The sequence below is a fragment of the Scyliorhinus torazame genome, chromosome 14 (assembly GCF_047496885.1).
Source record: "Scyliorhinus torazame isolate Kashiwa2021f chromosome 14, sScyTor2.1, whole genome shotgun sequence".
Lineage (NCBI taxonomy): Eukaryota > Metazoa > Chordata > Chondrichthyes > Carcharhiniformes > Scyliorhinidae > Scyliorhinus > Scyliorhinus torazame.
The window spans coordinates 48,945,297-48,965,234 of NC_092720.1; the positions used below are offsets into that span (position 1 = coordinate 48,945,297).

At 47.8% G+C, this 19,938-nt stretch overlaps 1 protein-coding gene across 1 annotated transcript in view; it reads right to left on the bottom strand.

Moving 5' to 3' along the window:
- Positions 1-19,938, bottom strand: part of LOC140389028 (uncharacterized) — a 78,060-nt gene that overhangs the window by 27,910 nt on the left and 30,212 nt on the right. Inside the window, exons 2-4 of the mRNA XM_072473193.1 lie at positions 6,865-6,960; positions 4,794-4,889; positions 4,119-4,214 (exon numbers count right to left, since the gene is read on the bottom strand). Of these exons, the coding sequence (XP_072329294.1) occupies positions 4,119-4,214; positions 4,794-4,889; positions 6,865-6,960 (288 nt within the window). The remainder of the gene's footprint in view (positions 1-4,118; positions 4,215-4,793; positions 4,890-6,864; positions 6,961-19,938) is intronic.

A 19,938-nucleotide genomic window follows, 5' to 3' on the forward strand; every position in this document is an offset into this window, starting at 1 on the left:
GCGTGATCGCCTGCAGCTGAGCCCTCAAGCAGCCAACGCTATGTCCGCTTTTGACCACTGGCTAGCCTGCTTCGAAAGCTACCTCCGAACATCCGCTGAGGGACACTCGGACGCGCAGAAGCTCCAAGTCCTTTATTCACGGGTGAGCCCTGACATTTTTCCTCTCATCTGGGATGCGCCCACTTACTCCGAAGCGATGGAGCTCCTGAAGGGACATTACGTTTGGCCAGTCAATCAACCACACGCCAGGCACCTCCTGTCCACGAGACAGCAACTCCCTGGTGAGTCTCTGGACGATTTTTGGCGTGCCCTGCACATCCTGGGGAGGAACTGTGACTGCCAGACAGTTTTGGCAGTCCAGCACAAAGAACTTTTAATCCGAGACGCCTTTGTTACGGGCATGAGGTCTGCGTACGTCCGCCAGCGCCTACTGGAAGGGGGTGCGCTTGATCTTGCGGGAACTAGGCAGCTCGCGAACTCGTTAGAAATTGCCTCCCGTAACGTCCAGTCGTACGCCCCCGACCGCGTGGCACCCTTGTGGGCATCGTGGGCCCCACCAGCTGCCGACTCCATCTCACCGCAAGCCTGTGCCGCGCGGCAGCCAGCCAACCCTGGGGGGGGGCCCAAGTGCTATTTTTGAGGGCAGAACACACACCCCCGGCAGCGCTGCCCGGCACGGATCGCGACCTGCAATGGATGTGAAAAGAAGGGACACTTTGATTCTGTTTGCCAGGCCCGGTCGGTCGCCGCTGTTTCCAGGCCCGGCGTTCCTACACCCCCCACGTGCGACTCAGGGGCACCGCCATTTTCCTCCTCGCAAGCCACAAGCGGCCTGTGGGCGCCGCCATCTTCTTTTCCGCAGGCCACATGCGGCCCGTGGGCGCGCCTCAGGAGGCCTGCTCGTCTGGCCGTTCATCGCCTGCCGCTACCTCCACCACCGCTGACCATCCCGGGACCTCCCAGCATCTGCCGCAGCTCGCCTCGATCACCTTGGATCAGTCCCGGCCCCGCAACCTCGCGACCGCAACAACGACGGTGAAAATTGATGGGCACGAGACAACCTGCCTTTTTGACTCCGGGAGCACAGAGAGCTACATCCACCCTATGATGGTACGGTGCTGCTCCCTCGCGGTACACCCCGTTACCCAGAAAATCTGCCTGGCCTCCGGATCCCATTCCGTGGAAATCCGGGGGTACTGCATCGCGACCCTCACCGTCCAAGGCGTAGAGTTCAGCAACCTCCGGCTCTACATCCTGGAGAGCTCAAGTGGTAGCAGTAAAGACTGGAGAGAAGCACAGGATGGTCATTGACTACAGTCAGACCATCAATCGGTACACGCAGCTCGACGCGTACCCCCTCCCACGCATATCTGACATGGTCAATCAGATTGCGCAGTATCGGGTCTTTTCCATAGTGGACCTGAAGTCCGCCTACCATCAGCTCCCCATCCGCCCGGAGGATCGCCAATACACTGCGTTCGAGGCAGATGGCCGCCTCTATCACTTCCTTAGGGTTCCCTTCGGCATCACTAATGGGGTCTCGGTCTTCCAACATGAGATGGACCAAATGGTTGACCGGTATGGACTGCGGGCCACCTTCCCGTTCCTAGATAACGTCACTATCTGCAGCCACGATCAGCAGGACCGTGACGCTAACCTCCAAAAATTCCTCCAGACCGCCAAAATCCTTAACCTCACGTACAATAAGGAGAAATGCGTGTTCCCCACCAACCGCTTAGCCATCCTTGGCTATCTCGTGGAAAATGGAGTTCTAGGTCCCGACCCCGACCGCATGCGCCCCCACATGGAACTCCCCCTACCCCACTGCCCCATGGCCCTGAAATGATGCCTACGGTTTTTCTCCTACTATGCCCAGTGGGTCCGTAATTATGCGGACAAGGCCCGCCCACTCATTCAGTCCACAGTTTTTCCCCTGTGGCCCGCAAGGCCTTCAACCGCATCAAGGCAGACATCGCCAAGGCCACAATGCACACGGTCAACGAGTCCCTCCCCTTTCAGATCGAGAGCGATGCATCAGACGTAGCTCTGACCGCCACCCTCAACCAGGCGGACAGGCCCGTGGCCTTCTTTTCCCGCACCCTCCATGCCTCCGAAATTCAGCACTCCTCTGTCAAAAAGGAGGCCCAAGCCATTGTGGAAGCTATGCGACATTGGAGGCATTACCTGGCCGGCAGGAAATTCACTCTCCTCACTGACCAACGGTCGGTTGCCTTCATGTTCAATAACACACAGCGGGACAAGATCAAAAGCAGGATGGGTCCGGGTGCTGCCAGCCAGGTCAGGAGCGAGGTCCCAGAGGAGGACTTCCTGGGGAAGACAAGGAGAGGTTCGTGAGGTGTCTGGTTGGTGGTGGTACAAACCAGTGACTGGATGGAGTGGAGGGCATCCGGGAGGACTTCCTGCCAGCGGGAGACTGGGAGATTCCTGGACCGTAGGGCCAGTAGAACGGTCTTCCAGACCGTTCCGTTCTCCCTCTCTACCTGTCCGTTACCCCGGGGATTGTAACTGGTCGTCCTGCTCGAGGCGATGCCCATGCTGAGCAGGAATTGACGCAGTTCGTCGCTCATAAAGGAGGACCCCCTATCACTATGTATGTAAGCGGGGAACCCGAACAGTGCAAAGATGCTATGGAGGGCCTTGATGACAGTGGTTGCGGTCATGTCGGGGCAGGGGATGGCGAATGGGAACCGGGAGTACTCGTCAATCACGTTCAGGAAGTACGTGTTGCTCCGAAAACACATGCGGGCGCACAAGTCGGATCTGTTGGTCGAGAGGGTCCATCTTCTCCACGCTAACCCCCAGTACGCCTACGTGGCGTACCCCGACGGCCGACAAGATACAGGCTCCCTACGAGACCTGGCGCCCGCCGGAGCCCCACGCACACCCCAGCCACCAGTCCCACCCTCCCCTCCACCAGGGCACCTTACAGGAGGATCGGTCCTTCCACCGGCCCCGTCTAGTCCCCCCCACCCACCAACGCTCCCCGCAGGCGCTCCCTTCCCAGGTCAACCGTTTTCCCCAGCGCAGTCTAGGGGTGTCGAAGCTGCCATGGAGATCGAAGCCACGTTTCTGGAGTCACAGACGCCCGAGCCTCCACCAGAGTCACCACCGAAGCTCCGACGATCACAGAGGACGACCAGGGTCCCCGATCGACTGATTGCTTCATTTTAAACTGTAAACTGTAAATTTAAATCAGCAATTGTAAATAGTTATTAGAATTGTAAATTGTTACAAAACGCTGTACGGAGGTATTAAGGTACCTCTATAACTAATTCTACCACGTTGCCATGTTTGTAGTATCAGGCCACCACCCCCGCCGGACTCTTTTTTAACATGGGGTGAATGTGGTAGTAGAGGTATTACGGTACCTGGTATGCTGAAGCACCATTGGTGGAAACTGTATGCTTTCTATTGGTTAAGATGTATCGTAGCACTGCCCTCCTAGGCGGTGTATAAGAGCCCGTGCCGCCCCAGCAGCCTTCATTCTGTACCTGAGCTGCTACGGGAAACATCTAGCTTATTAAAGCCTTCATTTGGACTACAACCCTGCTTTAGTGGATCGTGCATCAAAATACAAGGATGGCATTGAATCCAGAGGTGGCGATTTTCGGGGTGTCACAGGATCCGGGAATCCAGGAGGAGAAAGAGGCAGATGTTCTGGCCTTTGCTTCCTTGGTAGCCCGGAGGCGGATATTACTAGCATGGAGGGAGTCGAAGCCCCCAAAATCGGAGACCTGGCTAACGGACATGGCTGGCTTCCTCTGCCTGGAGCAAATTAAGTTCGCCATGAGAGGGTGACTGTTAGGGTTCGCCCGGAGGTGGCAACCATTCGTCGACTTCTTTGCAGAGAATTAATCGTCAGCAGAAGGTGGGGCGGGGGGGGTTAGGCTAGCGTAGATTAGGGGTTAAATAATGGTGGGACCTGTGGGAGAGGGAAGTGGTATTTGCACTATGGTAGTATTTTCCTTTTTATGTACATTGTTTATCTTGTTGCTGTTACAATGCCAAAGAAATATCTCAATAAAATGTTTATTTAAAAAAAATATGAGTTATCAGTTCGTGATTAAACATGGACAATTGCATAGCACTGAACATACCTGTTGTTTCACTTGTTGATATTGGCGCTGAAGTGTTTAAAGCTGTGGTTACCATTGTAGATGGTTCAGTTGATGCTGATGTCGATGGTGATGTTGCTGTTGATGATAACAGAGTTGTCAGTGAAGTAAAGCAATGGCCCAAACCAATGCAGCAAAAAGCACATAAATTGAGCAAGAGAAGGTCAACAACATAAATAAAAATCATGGTAGATTTTAAAACTTGAAAGTGCTGTGACACTTATTCGAATCTCCAAGTTAAGGAGCACATATTGTATTATTATGTAGCTTGTGACAAGGTGTTTTCCTGCTAATATAGAGTTATAGAATCGTGAATGATGTAGTGATTGTCGGCGTTGTGACAAGAAGCACAAACACCCATTTGTTTTATTAGTTTCAGTTCATTTGTGAGAAAGCAAGATGAGATTTGAAAATTTGAAATGTGTCCAAGAATTCAAACATATTGATGGTTCTTGAAATGTCCTGACTTTTGATGGATATTGTAGCATTGGAAATGTTAGGGTATTCGCAGGCATGAAATTATGAAAATATGGAAGGCTGTTACAATTTCACATAGGTTAATGATGATAATCCAGGTAAGACTGGTTCACTGCTTCTTTTACGTATCTGTTACCAGTTAGAGTTTGAACATTGACAATTGGATAGCACTGGAAATACCTGTTGTTTCACTTGTTGCTGTTGAAGCTGAAGTGTTTAAAGCTGTGGTTACCATTGTAGATGGTTCAGTTGATGTTGAAGTTGATGGTGATGTTGCTGTTGATAATAATAGAGTTATCAGTGAAGTGAAGCAATACCAGAATTAATTGCAGCAAAAAGCATATAAATTCAGCAAGATAAGGTCAACAACATGAATAAAAATCATGTGAGATTTGAAAATGTTAGTGCTGTGATACTCATTCGCAGACTACCCTGGATCTCGAATTTAAGGAGTACATGTTGTATTCTGAAGTACGATGTTACAAGATGTTTCGACTGCAGGCAGTACAACCTTGTCTGCTCATTTTATTTATTGAGTTTACAAAATACCAATGATTATCATTGTTTGCTTTTCATTTATGCAAAAGGTATCACCAACATTTGTAATTTATCCTGTCAATAATAATAATCTTTCGTGTCACAAGTAGGGTTACATTCACAAAGCAATGAAGTTCCTGTGAAAAGTTACTGTGAAAAATTGGATTGCTCCAGAAGTTGTCATATATTCTAATCAAAGAAATGTTAATTAACAGCGAAAAATAAGTAATTATGATAAATTGTGGGCGGGATTCAGCAATCGCTTTGCGCTCGGCACAGATCCAGGCATACTGGGTGAAACCAGGGCGAGCCCTAAATCGGGCTGGGCAAGATCCAGAAATGCATTTTCAATACACCATTGAAATGAGTCATTCAAATACCTGTACGGCGGTTCACGCAGCGCCCGGGAGGAAAGGGCCATGCCTGTGGGACCTTGCCAGGGCGCTATTTAGGACATGGCAACACAAACATGGGCCATGTGTAATGGCGCATTGGGTATATCACACAGAGCAGTAGAAACCCTGAGTTGTCAGGTACACAGGGTGGTATCCTCGGTCACGGGCACCTTGGCATTACCAGCCTGTCATCCTTGGAGTGCCACCTGGGCACCTGGGATAGCAATTATGGCACTGCCGGGGAGCCTGGCTGGTACTACCAGGGTGTCGGCAGCACTTCCAAGGTCCCATGTGGGCAGTGCCATGGATCCGGGTGCCAGTTTGTAACTGTCAGGGGTCGGGCCTGGAGGGGTGGTGAGGGGATGTTCCTAGCGGCCGAGAGAATGTCGTATAGTTTACTGCGGAACTGAATGTCATTTTTGTCTGCTCCCATTGAATGAGCGTCAATGATAACTGATACATGAAACAAGCTTTCATTCGTTATGGCACTGGTCATATCCATTGTTAGGAAAGATAGGAATGTCACTGAATGAGCATGTTTATTGATTTTGGTTTGACATCAAATCTTCAAAGAAGAAGTAATTGTAGGCATTGTGACAAGAAGCCCGAACAACCATTTGTTTTATTAGCTTTAGTTTGTGAGATAGCAAAATGAGATTTGAAAATTTGAAATGTGTCCATGAATTCAAAAATGTTAATGGTTCTGGAAATGTCTTGAATTTAGATATTGTAGCAATGGAAATGTAAGGATATCCGCAGGCTTGAAATCATGAAAATATGGAAGAATGATCCAATTTCACAAATGTTGATGATGATGAACCAGGTATGATTGGTTCACTGCCTGTTCAACATACGAGTTATAAGTTACTGGTTAAACATTGACAACTGGATAGCACTGAAATTACCTGTTGTTTCACTCATTTAATTTTAATGATAATTGAGTGTCAATGATAACTAATGTATGAATCAAGCGTTTATTCATTGTGGCACTATTCATTTCCATTATTAGGAAAGATAGGAATATCACTGCGTGAGCATGTTTCTTCATTTTGTTTTGACATCAAATCTTGAATGAAGAAGTTATCGTGGGCGTTATCACAATAAGCACAAACTCCCATTTGCTTTATTAGCTTCAGTTCAACTGGTTGAACTGATATTGTAGCAACGGAAATGTAAGGGTATTCGCAGGCATGAAAATATGTAAGGCTGTTACAATTTCACATAGGTTGATGATGATATTCCAGGTAAGACTGGTTCACTGCTTGTTTTACATATCAGTTAGATGTTGAACATTGATAATTGGATAGCACTGAAAATACCTGTTGTTTTACTTGTTGATATTGGTGCTGAAGTGTTTATAGCTGTGGTTACCATTGTAGATGGTTCAGTTGATGTTGAAGTCGATGGTGATGTTGCTGTTGATGATACCAGAGTTGTCAGTGAAGTAAAGCAATAGTCCAAATCATTGCAGCAAAAAACACATAAACTGAGCAAGAGAAGGTCAACAACATTAATAAAAATCATGGGAGATTTGAAAATTTGAGTGCTGTGTTACTTATTTGGAGACTACTCTGGACCTCCCATTTAAGGAGTATATATTGTATTCTGAAGTACAATGTAACAAGATGTTTCAACTGCAGGCAGTACAAACCTGTCTGCTCAATTTTATTTATTGAGTTTACAAAATACCAATGATTATCATTGTTTGCTTTTCATTTATGCAAAAGGTATTACCAACATTTGTAATTTATTCTATCAATAATAATAAACTTTAGTGTCACAAGTAGGATTGCATTAACATTGCAATAAAGTTACTGTGAAAATTTGGATTGCTCCAGAAGATGTGATATATTCTAAGCATGGACATGTTAATTAACAGCGAAAAACAGGTCTTATGATATATTGTGGGCGGGATTCAACGGTCCCCATGCGCCCGGCACGGATCCAGGTGTGCTGGGTTCATCCCGGGAGAGCCCCAAATTAGGCCAGGTAAGATCCATCAATGCAAATTTAAATGCGCATTGAAATGAGTCATTTAAATATCCAGATGCCGGTTCACACGGCTCCCAGGAGCAAACGGCCATGCATGCGATACCTCGCCAGGGCGTCATTTTGGAGTGGTTGACACAAACGTGGACTACGTGTAATGGCATTTTGGGTACATCTCACAGGGCAGGAGAAACCGTGAGTGGTCAGGGACACAGGGTGGTATCCTCGGACACGGGCACCTTGGCACTACCAGTCTTGCATCCTGGCCGTGCCACCCTGGGCACCTGGCATAGCAATTAGTGAACTGCCAGGGTGCCTAGGAGGTACTGCCAGGATGCCAGCAGCACTTCCAAGGTGCCATGTGAGCAGTGCCATGGATCCGGAGTGCCAATTTGTAACTCAAGGGTCGGGCCTGGAGGGGTGGTGTGGGGAAGTTCTGAGAGAACATCGTATAGTTTACAGCGGAAGTGAATGTGATTTTTGTATGATCCCATTGCAGGAGTGTCAATGATAACTTATGCATGAATCAAGCTTTTATTCGTATGGGACTAGTCATATCCATTATTAGGAAAGATAGTAATGTCACTGCGTGAGCATGTTTATTGATTTTGTTTTGACATCAAATCTTGAATGAAGAAGTGATTGTCGGCGTTGTGACAAGAAGCACAAACACCCCTGTGTTTTATGAGCTTCAGTCCATTTGTGAAATAGCAAAATGAGATTTGAAAATGTGAAATGTGTCCAAGAATTCAAACATGTTGATGGTTCTGAAATGTCCTGACTTTTGATGGCTGAACTGATATTGTAGCAATGAAAATGTAAGGGTATTCTCAGGCAAGATATCATGGGGACTTCCGGCAGTGACCATGGAGAGAGCGGTCGCACATTTGGCACCTCCCGCTCATGGTGCTCTTTGTGTGGCTTTTAAGCCGGACTGTCGCAGGAAAGTTATCGAGAAAGGGTGTAGAAGCAAAAGCAGAAAAAAGGGAATCTCAGTTTATGGAGCTGCTGCCCAGCCTTCATCAGAGAAGAACAAACCAGTCGATGGTGGCGAGTGAGGCGCGGACAACCTGCGTGGAGATGGCGGACGAACCGGGTCGGACCCCGTCCGCTCAGTGGTCGATGGACCAGTTTGTGAGCTTCTTAAATGAGAAGTTCACCCAACAACTGAAGGAGAGTGCAGAGGACCTGACCCGGGAGGTGGACTCGATCAAGGCCGTGGTTGACCACGTGGAGACGTAACTGGCGGCCCAGGGTCAGGCAATCCAGAGGTTGGAGGAGCTGGCGGGGGAGCATGAGGACCAGTCTATCTCGATGGCAGCAGAGATTGGGATGCTGCGTGACCAGCAGAAGAGGCTGCTGGAGAAAGTGGAGGACCTGGTAAATCGTTCTCGGAGGCAGAACTTTCAGAGCGTGGGTCTACCAGAGGGAATCGAAGGATTGGATGCTGGTGCGTATGTGGGGAAGATGTTGGAAGCTGCTTGGGGAAGGTGCGTTTGATCGACCGCTGGAGGTGCTGTGATACATCGGTTCCTGGACAAGGAACGCATTATGAGGTAGGCCAGACAGATGAGGCGATGTACGTGGGAATTCAAGATCCGGGTGTATTAGGACCTAGGAGCCGAGCTTGCAAAGAGGAGGGCAAGCTTTAATATGGTCAAGTCAGCCCTGTACAAAAAGGGCATAAACTTTGGACTACTATACCCGGCCCGCCTATGGATGACCGATGGGGGCCGGCAGTGGTACTTCGGCTCGGAGGAGGAGGCAGCGGACTTTATGAAGGAGAATAGACAGACAGAAGAAGGAAGATCTTGAACTTCGACTGAGGAGAACTGAACTATGTTTGGTAAAACTTTGGATCTGTGTTGTTTGGACTTATTTCGGAATTTTGCTTGTTTCTTGTCATTTTATTTTCCAGTTCTGTTTGGGGTTAGGCTGGTATATAGTCATTTGTAAAGGGAGGAGGGGTGGGCCTTGGTGCTCGGACCTTGGGAGGGATTGTTTGTTTGTTTTTGTTTCTTGCCTTTGTTTCGACTGCTTGCACTAAGCGGGGGCGGGGGGGGGGGGGGGGGGGAGGAGGGGAACCAGTGGAGGTGAGATTCTAGGCGCCATTGGCAGGGGCTGCCAGGCTAGCTGGCAGGGCTAGTTCACGGAAGCAAAGTGGGGGGTGATCTGAAGACCGATGTGGGGGGGATGGGAGGGGGAGGGCGGGGGTTTGGAGGGGGGGAACTAGACTGCTGTCGGGGAGGGGACTTTCAAAGTGGAGGAGGAGGGTTGATGACGGTGGTTTCCCGAGGGCGGGCCAGGGGAGGTGCGGGACATGGGCCGAAGATTGGCCCCGGAGAGGTTATGGTTGATCGGCAGGGGGGGCGGGTGGTGGGCCCCCCGACCAGGCTGGTCACGTGGAACGTTCGGGGACTGAATGGGCCAGTCAAAAGGTCCCGTGTGTTCACGTACTTGAGGCAACTGAAGGTGGGCGTGGCCTTGTTGCAGGAGACACATTTGAAGGTGGGGTATCAGATTACGTTTAGGAAGGGATGGGTTGGGCAGGTGTTTCATTGGGGATTAGTCTTTGAAACGAGGGGGTGGCAATCTGGTCAATAAACGGATGGCATTCGAGGTGGGGAAGATGGAGGCGGACCCAGGCCGATTCAATTGTAAGGAAATAGACAGGCGTTCTGTGGCTCCAAACGAGACTCCAGGGTGGTATGTTGCTTCCCTGGTGCTACGGTCAAGGATGTCTTGGAGCGGGTACAGGTCATTCTGGAGGGGGAGGGTGAACAGCCAGTGGTCGTGGTAAACATCGGTGCAAACGACATAGGTAAAAAATGGGATGAGGTCCGAAAAGCAGAATACAGGGAGCTAGGAAGGAAGTAAAGAAATCGGACTCGAAGGTAGTGATCTCAGGATTGCGATCGGTGCCATGTGCTAGTCAGAGTAGATATGACAGGATGTATAGGATGAATACATGGCTGAATACGTGGGCTAATGGTAAGATTCTTGGCAGTGTGGATGAGCAGAGAGATCTCGGTGTCCATGTACATAGATCCCTGAAAGTTGCCACCCAGATTGGGAGGGTTGTTAAGAAGGCGTACGGTGTGTTAGCTTTTATTGGTAGAGGGATTGAGTTTCGGAGCCATAATGTCATGTTGCAGCTGTACAAAACTCTGGTGCGGCCGCATTTGGAGTATTGCGTGCAATTCTGGTCGTCGCATTATAGGAAGGATGTGGAAGCATTGGAAAGGGTGCAGAGGAGATTTACCAGAATGTTGCCTGGTATGGAGGGAAGATCTTATGAGGAAAGGCTGAGGGACTTGAGGCTGTTTTCGTTCGAGAGAAGAAGGTTAAGAGGTGACTTAATTGAGGCAGACAAGATGATCAGAGGATTGGGTCGGGTGGACAGTGAGAGCCTTCTTCCTCGGATGGTGATGGCTAGCACGAGGGGACATAGCTTTAAGTTGAGGGGAGATAGATATAAGACAGATGTCAGAGGTAGGTTCTTTACTCAGAGAGTAGTAAGGGTGTGGAATGCCCTGCCTGCAACAGTAGTGGACTTGCCAACACTAAGGGCATTCAAATGGACATTGGATAGACATTTGGACGATAAGAGAATAGTGTAGATGGGGTTTAGAGTGGTTTCACAGGTCAGCACAACATTGAGGGCCGAAGGGCCTGTACTGCGCTGTAATGTTCTATGTTCTATGAAGGGATGGTGTCAGGGGGAGGGTTTCAGATTCCTGGGGCATTGGGACCGGTTATGGGGGAGGTGGGACTTGTACAAACTGGACGGGTTACACCTGGGCAGGACTGGAACTGATGTCCTCGGAGGGCTATTTGCTAGAGCGGTTGGGGAGTGTTTAAACGAATGTGGCAGGGGGATGGGAACCGATGCAGGAAGTCGGAAGGTAGTAAAACTGGGACAGAAACAAAAGGCAGTAAGGGGGAAAGTGTAAGGCAGAGAGGTCATAGTCAAAAATCAAAAAGGGCGACAGTACAAGGTACAGTGACTGAGGGGGGGCTCAGTAAATAGGCCCAGTAATACTAAAAGTAATAAATGGGAAGTAAAAACATAAATGGACAGCTACGCGGCAGGTTGTTACATGAAGATATGGGTTCAACGACTAGGAAAATTAGGAGAAAGGTTAAGAGGAAAAATAACTTAGGAGAGGTTACTGATCAAGGTGTTAAGATTCAAAACAGAGGTATAAAAGCCGACATAAGTGTACTTTATCTGAATGCTCGTAGTATTCGGAATGAATTGATGGCGCAAATCACAAACCATCGTGAATGACTATGATTTAGTGGCCATAACTGAAACATGGTTAAAGGATGATCACAACTGGGAGTTAAATATCCAAGGCTATCAAACTATACGGAAGGACAGAGTGGATGGTAAGGAAGGTGGTGTAGGTCTGTTATTTAAGGATGACATCCAGGCATTAGTAAGGGATGACATCGGCGCTATGGAGGATAGGGTTGAATCCATTTGGGTGGAAATCAGGAATAGTAAGGCGAAAAAGTCACCGATAGGAGTCGTCTATAGGCCACCAAATAGTAACATTATGGTGGGGCAGGCAATAAACAAAGAAATAACGGATACATATAGAAATGGTACAGCAATTATCATGGGGGATTTTAATCTACATGTCGATTGGTTTAACCAGGGCGGTCAAGGCAGCCTTGAGGAGGAGTTTATAGAATGTATACGCGATAATTTCCGATACCAGAATGCAATGGGACCTACGAGGGAACAAGCGGTCCTAGATCTGGTCCTGTGTAATGAGACAGGATTGATCAATGATCTCATAGTTAGGGATCCTCTCGGAAGGAGCGATCACAATATGGTGGAATTTAAAATACAGATGGAGAGTGAGAAGGTAAAATCAAACACTAGTGTTTTGTGCTTAAACAAAGGAGATTACAATGGGATGAGAGAAGAGATAGCTAAGGTAGACTGGGAGCAAATACTTTATGGTGAAACAGTTGAGGAACAGTGGAGAAAATTCCAAGCGATTTTTCACAGTGCTCAGCAAAGGTTTATACCAACAAAAAGGAAGGACGGTAGAAAGAGGGAAAATTGACCATGGATATCTAAGGAAATAAGGGAGAGTATCAAATTGAATGAAAAAGGATACAAAGTGGCAAAGTTAGTGGGAGACGAGAGGACTGGGAAATCTTTAGGGGGCAACAGAAAGCTACTAAAAAAGCTATAAAGAAGAGTAAGATAGATTATGAGAGTAAACTTGCTCAGAATATGAAAACAGATAGTAAAAGTTTCTACAGATATATAAAACAAAAAAGAGTGGCTAAGGTAAATATTGGTCCTTTAGAGGATGAGAAGGGTGATTTAACAATGGGAGATGAGGAAATGGCTAAGGAACTGAACAGGTTTTTTGGGTCGGCCTTCACAGTGGAAGACACAAATAACATGCCAATGACTGATGGAAATGAGGCTATGATAGGTGAGGACCTTGAGATGATTGTTATCACTAAGGAGGTAGTGATAGGCAAGCTAATGGGGCTAAAGGTAGACAAGTCTCCTGGCCCTGATGGAATGCATCCCAGAGTGCTAAAAGAGATGGTTAGGGAAATTGCAAATGCACCAGTGATAATTTACCAAAATTCACGAGACTCTGGGGTGGCCCCGGCGGATTGGAAATTAGCAATCGTGACACCACTGTTTAAAAAAGGAGGGAGGCCGAAAGCGGGTAATTATAGGCCAGTTAGCTTAACGTCGGTAGTAGGGAAGATGCTGAAATCTAACAGCAAGGAAGAAATAGCGAGGCATCTGGATGGAAATTGTTCCATTAGACAGATGCAGCGTGGGTTCATAAAGGGCAGGTCGTGTCTAACTAATTTAATGGAATTTTTTGGGTACATTACCTGTGCGGTACATAACGGGGAGCCAATGGATATGGTATATCTGGATTTCCAGAAAGATTTTGACAAGGTGCCACACAAATGGTTGCTGCATAAGATAAAGATGCATGGAATTAAGGGTAAAGTAGTAGCATGGATAGAAGATTGGTTAATTAATAGAAAGCAAAGAGTGGGGATTAATGGGTGTTTCTCTGGTTGGCAATCAGTAGCTAGTGGTGTCCCTCAGGGATCACTGTTGGGCCCACAATTGTTCACAATTTACATAGATGATTTGGAGTTGGGGACCAAGGGCAATGTGTCCAAGTTTGCAGACGACACTAAGATGAGTGGTAAAGCAAAAAGTGCAGAGGATACCGGAAGTCTGCCGAGGGATTTGGATAGGCTAAGTGAATGGGCTAAGGTCTGGCAGATAGAATACAATGTTGACAAATGTGAGGTTATCCATTTTGGTAGGAATATCAGCAAAAGGGATTATTATTTAAAAGATAAAATATTAAAACATGCTGCTGTGCAGAGAGACCTGGGTGTGCTAGTGCATGAGTCGCAAAAAGTTGGTTTACAGGTGCAACAGGTTATTGAGAAGACAAATGGAGTTTTTCCTTCATTGCTAGAGGGATGGAGTTTAAGACTAGCGAGGTTATGCTGCAATTGTATAAGGTGTTAGTGAGGTCACACCTGGAGTATTAGGTTCAGTTCTGGTCTCCTTACCTGAGAAAGGACGTACTGGCGCTGGAGGATGTGAAGGGGAGATTTACTAGGTTAATCCCAGAGTTGAGGGGGTTGGATTACGAGGAGAGTTTGAGTAGACTGGGACGGTACTCGTTGGAATTTAGAAGGGTGAGGGGGGAGTTTATAGAAACATATAAAATTATGAAGGGAATAGATAGATAGATGCGGGCAGCTTGTTTCCACTGGCGGGTGAAAGCAGAAATAGGCAGCATAACCTCAAAATAAGGGGAGGTAGATTTAGGACTGAGTTTAGGAGGAACTTCTTTACCCAAAGGGTTGTGAATCTATGGAATTCCTTGCCCAGTGAAGCAGTTGAGGCTCCTTCATTAAATGTTTTTAAGCTAAAGATAGATAGTTTTTTGAAGAATAAAGGGATTAAGGGTTATGGTGTTTGGGCTGGAAAGTGGAGCTGAGTCCACAAAAGATCAGCCATGATCTCGTTGAATGGCGGAGCAGGCTCGAGGGGCCAGATGGCCTACTCCTGCTCCTAGTTCTTATGTTCTTATATGTTATGGTTAGTGGGACGTTGGAGGGAATGGCCGTGGTATTGGTAAATATATATGCCCCAAACTGGGATGGTGTTGAGTTTGTCAGACAGGTGCTGCCAAGATCCCGGACCTGGATTCATATCGACTGATTGTGGGGGAGATTTCAACAGGGTCCTGGGTCCGAGGCTGGATCGGTCGAGTTCCACGTCTGGGAAGGTAACAGCTATGGCAAAAGAGCTGCTGGGGTTTCTGGAGCGCATGGGGGGGGGGGGGGGGGGATCCATGGAGATTTGGGAGGCTAAGGAGAAATAACAAAGAACAAAGAAAAGTACAGCACAGGAACAGGCCCTTCGGCCCTCCAAGCCCGTGCCGACCATGCTGCCCGACTAAACTAAAATCTTCGGCACTTCCTGGGTCCGTATCCCTCTATTCACATCCTATTCATGTATTTGTCAAGATGCCCCTTAAATGGCACTATCATCCCTGCTTCCACCACCTCCTCCGGCAGCGAGTTCCAGGCACCCACTACCCGCTGTGTAAAAAACTTGCCGCGTACATCTCCTCTAAACCTTTCCCCTCGCACCTTGAACCTATGCCCCCTAGTAATTGACCCTTCTACCCTGGGGAAAAGCATCTGACTATCCACCCTGTCTATGCCCCTCATAATTTTGTAGATGACTACCAGGTCGCCCCTCAACCTCCGTCGTTCCAGTGAGAACAAACCGAGTTTATTCAACCGCTCCTCATAGCTAATGCCCTCCATACCAGGCAACATCCTGGTGAATCTCTTCTGCACCCTCTCCAAAGCCTCCACATCCTTCTGGTACTGTGGCGACCAGAATTGAACACTATACTCCAAGTGTGGCTCAACTAAGGTTCTGTACAGCTGCAACATGACTTGCCAATTCTTATATCCAATGCTCCGGCCAATGAAGGCAAGCATGCCTTATGCCTTCTTGACTACCTTCTCCGCCTGTGTTGCCCCTTTCAGTGACCTGTGGACCTGTACACCTAGATCTCTCTGACTTTCAATACTCTTGAGAGTTCTACCATTCACTGTATATTCCCTACCTGCATTAGACCTTCCAAAACGTATTACCTCACATTTGTCCGGATTAAACTCCATCTGCCATCTCTCCACCCAAGTCTCCAAACGATCTAAATCCTGCTTTATCCTCTGACAGCCCTCATCGCTATCCGTAATTCCACCAACTTTTGTGTCATCTGCAAACTTACTAATCAGACCAGTTACATTTTCCTCCAAATCATTTATATATACTACGAACAGCAAAGGTCCCAGCACTGATCCCTGCGGAACACCACTAGTCACAGCCCTCCAATTAGAAAAGCACCCTTCCATTGCTACTCTCTGCATTCTATGACCTAGCCAGTTCTGTATCCACCTTGCCAGCTCAGCCCTGATCCCGTGTGACTTCACCTTTTGTACCAGTCTACCATGAGGGACCTTGTGAAAGGCCTTACTGAAGTCCATATAGACAACATCCACTGCCCTACCTGCATCAATCATCTTTGTGACCTCTTCGAAAAACTCGATCAAGTTAGTGAGACACGACCACCATTTCACAAAACCATGCTGCCTCTCACTAATACGTCCATTTGCTTCCAAATAGGGGAGATCCTGTCTCGAAGCATTCTCTCCAGTAATTTCCCTACCACTGAAGTAAGGCTCACCGGCCTGTAGTTCCCTGGATTATCCTTGCTACCGTTCTTAAACAAAGGAACAACACTGACTATTCTCCAGTCCTCCATGACATCACCTGAAGACAGTGAGGATCCAAAGATTTCTGTCAAGGCCTCAGCAATTTCCTCTCTAGTCTCCTTCAGTATTCTGGAGTAGATCCCATCAGGCCCTGGGGACTTAGCTACCTTAATATTTTTCAAGACGCCCAACACCTTGTCTTTTTGGATTTCAATGTGACCCAGGCTATCTACACACCCTTCTCCAGACTCAACATCCACCAATTCCTTCTCTTTGGTGAATACTGATGCAAAGTATTCATTTAGTACCTCACCCATTTCCTCTGGCTCCACACATAGATTCCCTTGCCTGTCCTTCAGTGGGCCAACCCTTTCCCTGGCTACCCTCTTGCTTTTTATGTACGTGTAAAAAGCCTTGGGATTTTCCTTAACCCTATTTGCCACTGACTTTTCGTGACCCCTTCTAGCCCTCCTGACTCCTTGCTTAAGCTCCTTCCTACTTTCCTTATATTCTACACAGGCTTCCTCTGTTCCTAACCTTCTAGCCCTGACAAATGCCTCCTTTTTCTTTTTGCCGAGGCCTACAATATCTCTCGTTATCCAAGGTTCCTGAAAATTGCCGTATTTATCCTTCTTCCACACAGGAACATGCCGGTCCTGAATTCCTTTCAACTGACATTTGAAAGCTTCCCACATGTCAGATGTTGATTTACTCTCAAACATCCACCCCCAATCTAGGTTCTTCAGTTCCCGCCTAATATTGTTATAATTAGCCTTCTCCCAATTTAGCACATTCACCCTAGGACCATTCTTATCCTTGTCCACCAGCACGTTAAAACTTACTGAATTGTGGTCACTGTTCCCGAAATGCTCCCCTACTGAAACTTCTACCACCTGGCCGGGCTCATTCCCCAATACCAGGTCCAGTACAGCCCCTTCCCTAGTTGGACTCTCTACATATTGTTTTAAGAAGCCCTCCTGGATGCTCCTTACAAACTCTGCCCCGTCTAAGCCCCTAGCACTTAGTGAGTTCCAGTCAATATTGGGGAAGTTGAAGTCTCCCAAAAACAACAACCCTGTTGTTTTTACTTGTTTCCAAAATCTGTCTACCTATCTGCTCCTTTATCTCCCGCTGGCTGTTGGGAGGCTTGTAGTAAACCCCCAACATTGTGACTGCACCCTTATTATTCCTGATCTCCACCCATATAGCCTCGCTGCCCTCTGAGGTGTCCTCCCGTAGTACAGCTATGATATTCTCCCTAACCAGCAACTCCGCCACCCCTTTTACATCCCCCTCTATCCCACCTGAAACATCTAAATCCTGGAACGTTTAACTGCCAATGCTGTCCTTCCCTCAACCAGGTCTCTGTAATGGCAACAACATCATAGTTCCAAGTACTCATCCAAGCTCAAAGTTCACCTGCCTTACCCGTAATACTTCTTGCATTAAAACATATGCACTTCAGGCCACCAGACCCGCTGTGTTCAGCAACATCTCCCTGTCTGATCTTCCTCAGGGCCATACTGGCCCTATTCCCTAGTTCTCCCTCAATGCTTTCACCTTCTGACCTATTGCTCCGGTGCCCACCCCCCTGCCATTCTAGTTTAAACCCTCCCGTGTGACACTAGCAAACCTCGCGGCCAGGATAGTTATGCCTCTCCAGTTTAGATGCAACCCGTCCTTCTTATACAGGTCACACCTGCCCCGGAAGAGCTCCCAGTGGTCCAGATAACGGAACCCCTCCTTCCTACACCAGCTGTTTAGCTGCTCTATCTTCCTATCTCTAGCCTCACTGGCACGAGGCACAGGGAGTAATCCCGTGATTACAACACTAGAGGTCCTGTCTTTTAACTTTCTGCCGACCTCCCTGATCTGCTGCTGCAGGACCTCATGCCCCTTCCTGCCTATGTCGTTAGTACCAATATGTACAACGACCTCTGCCTGTTTGCCCTCCCCTTCAGGATACCCGCTACCCGTTCGGAGACATCCTGGACCATGGCACCAGGGAGGCAACATACTATCCTGGAGTCTCTTTCACGTCCACAGAAGCGCCTATCTGTGCCCCTGACTATAGAGTCCCCTATGACTATTGCTCTTCTGCGCTTTGACCCTCCCTGCTGAACATCAGAGCCAGCCGTGGTGCCACTGCTCTGGCTGCTGCTGTTTTCCCCTGATAGGCTATCCCCCGGCAGTATCCAAAGGGGTATGCCTGTTTGGGAAGGGGATAACCACAGGGGATTCCCGCACTGACTGCCTGCCCTTTCTGGTGGTCACCCATTTCTCTGCCTGCACCTTGGGTGTGACCACATTTATATAACTGCTATCTATGACGCTTTCCGCCACCTGCATGCTCCTAAGTGCATCCAACTGCTGCTCAAACCGAACCATGCGGTCTGTGAGGAGCTCCAGTTGGGTGCACTTTCTGCAGATGAAGCCATCCGGGACGCTGGAAGCGTCCCGGACCTGCCACATCTCACAGTCAGAGCCACTGCATCCCTCTAATTGACATTGCGTCAATTAATTAGTAAATTGAATTTCAATTTTTTTTTTAAGTTACTGTTAACTAATGTTTCCCAGCACTATTTTTCTACTATAAATGTGAAAGCTAAATACAGTCGTCTCCGATCTCTGGCTTAGATACCCCTCTAAATTATAATTAAGTAATTAAGTAATTATGTTTAATTAGTTTAACAATGCTTAATTGTTTTAACTTAGTGTAGATTCCCAACCAGCCAATCAGGTCACAGCTTTACTGTGATGTCACTTCAGTTAGCCCCCCCACACAATTTGAAAAGGTAATAAAAATAAATAAAAATCACTTCCATTCCCAGGTTCTCAGATGCTCTCTGGTTCTCTCCCTGCAGATTAAAAGTTACAGGCCAGAAGAGAGAGAACAAAACAGTCGGGAAAAAGCACCTTCTTTCACTCTGCACCGAATTACCTCACTGCACCAAGTTCCAATTCCCACTCTGGATGTGTCTCACTCAGGCTGTGTCTCCTTGACCTGCGCAGAGCTTACTGAGTGTGCTTTCTGTCTGTCTTTTATACAGACCTCAGCTAACCAGGGTGTCTCACACTACTTAAGCTTCAAAGAGAAGAATACAATGTGCACCTTGGTGCCACTAAACAGTCCTCAGGTGACTGACAGTCTCCGGACTGACAGGCTTCTGAAGGAGCAGCTGGAATTTGGGCTCCTGTCCACAGGTTAGGCGGAGGGACAGCTGAGGAGGGGAAAAAGCCAGCAGGATGTTGGCGCACCAGCTGAGGAAACAGGGGGCGGCGAGGGAGATTGGGAAAGTAAAAGATACAGGTGGGAAGTTGGTTTCGGATCTGGCGGGAGTGAATGATGTGTTTAGGGAGTTTTACAGTAAATTGTATAAATCGGAACCCCCAGCCGGGGAGGAGGGTATGAAGCGATTCCTGGAGGGGTTGGAGTTCCTGACGATAGCTGAGGAGTTGGTGGAGGGTTTGGGTGCCCAAATTGGGCTTGGGGAGGTTATAGATGGGTTGGGGGTGATCAGGTAAGGCCCTGGGACCTGAGTTACCCAGTTGAATTTTATAAAAGGTTTTCCGGGTTGCTAGGGGCA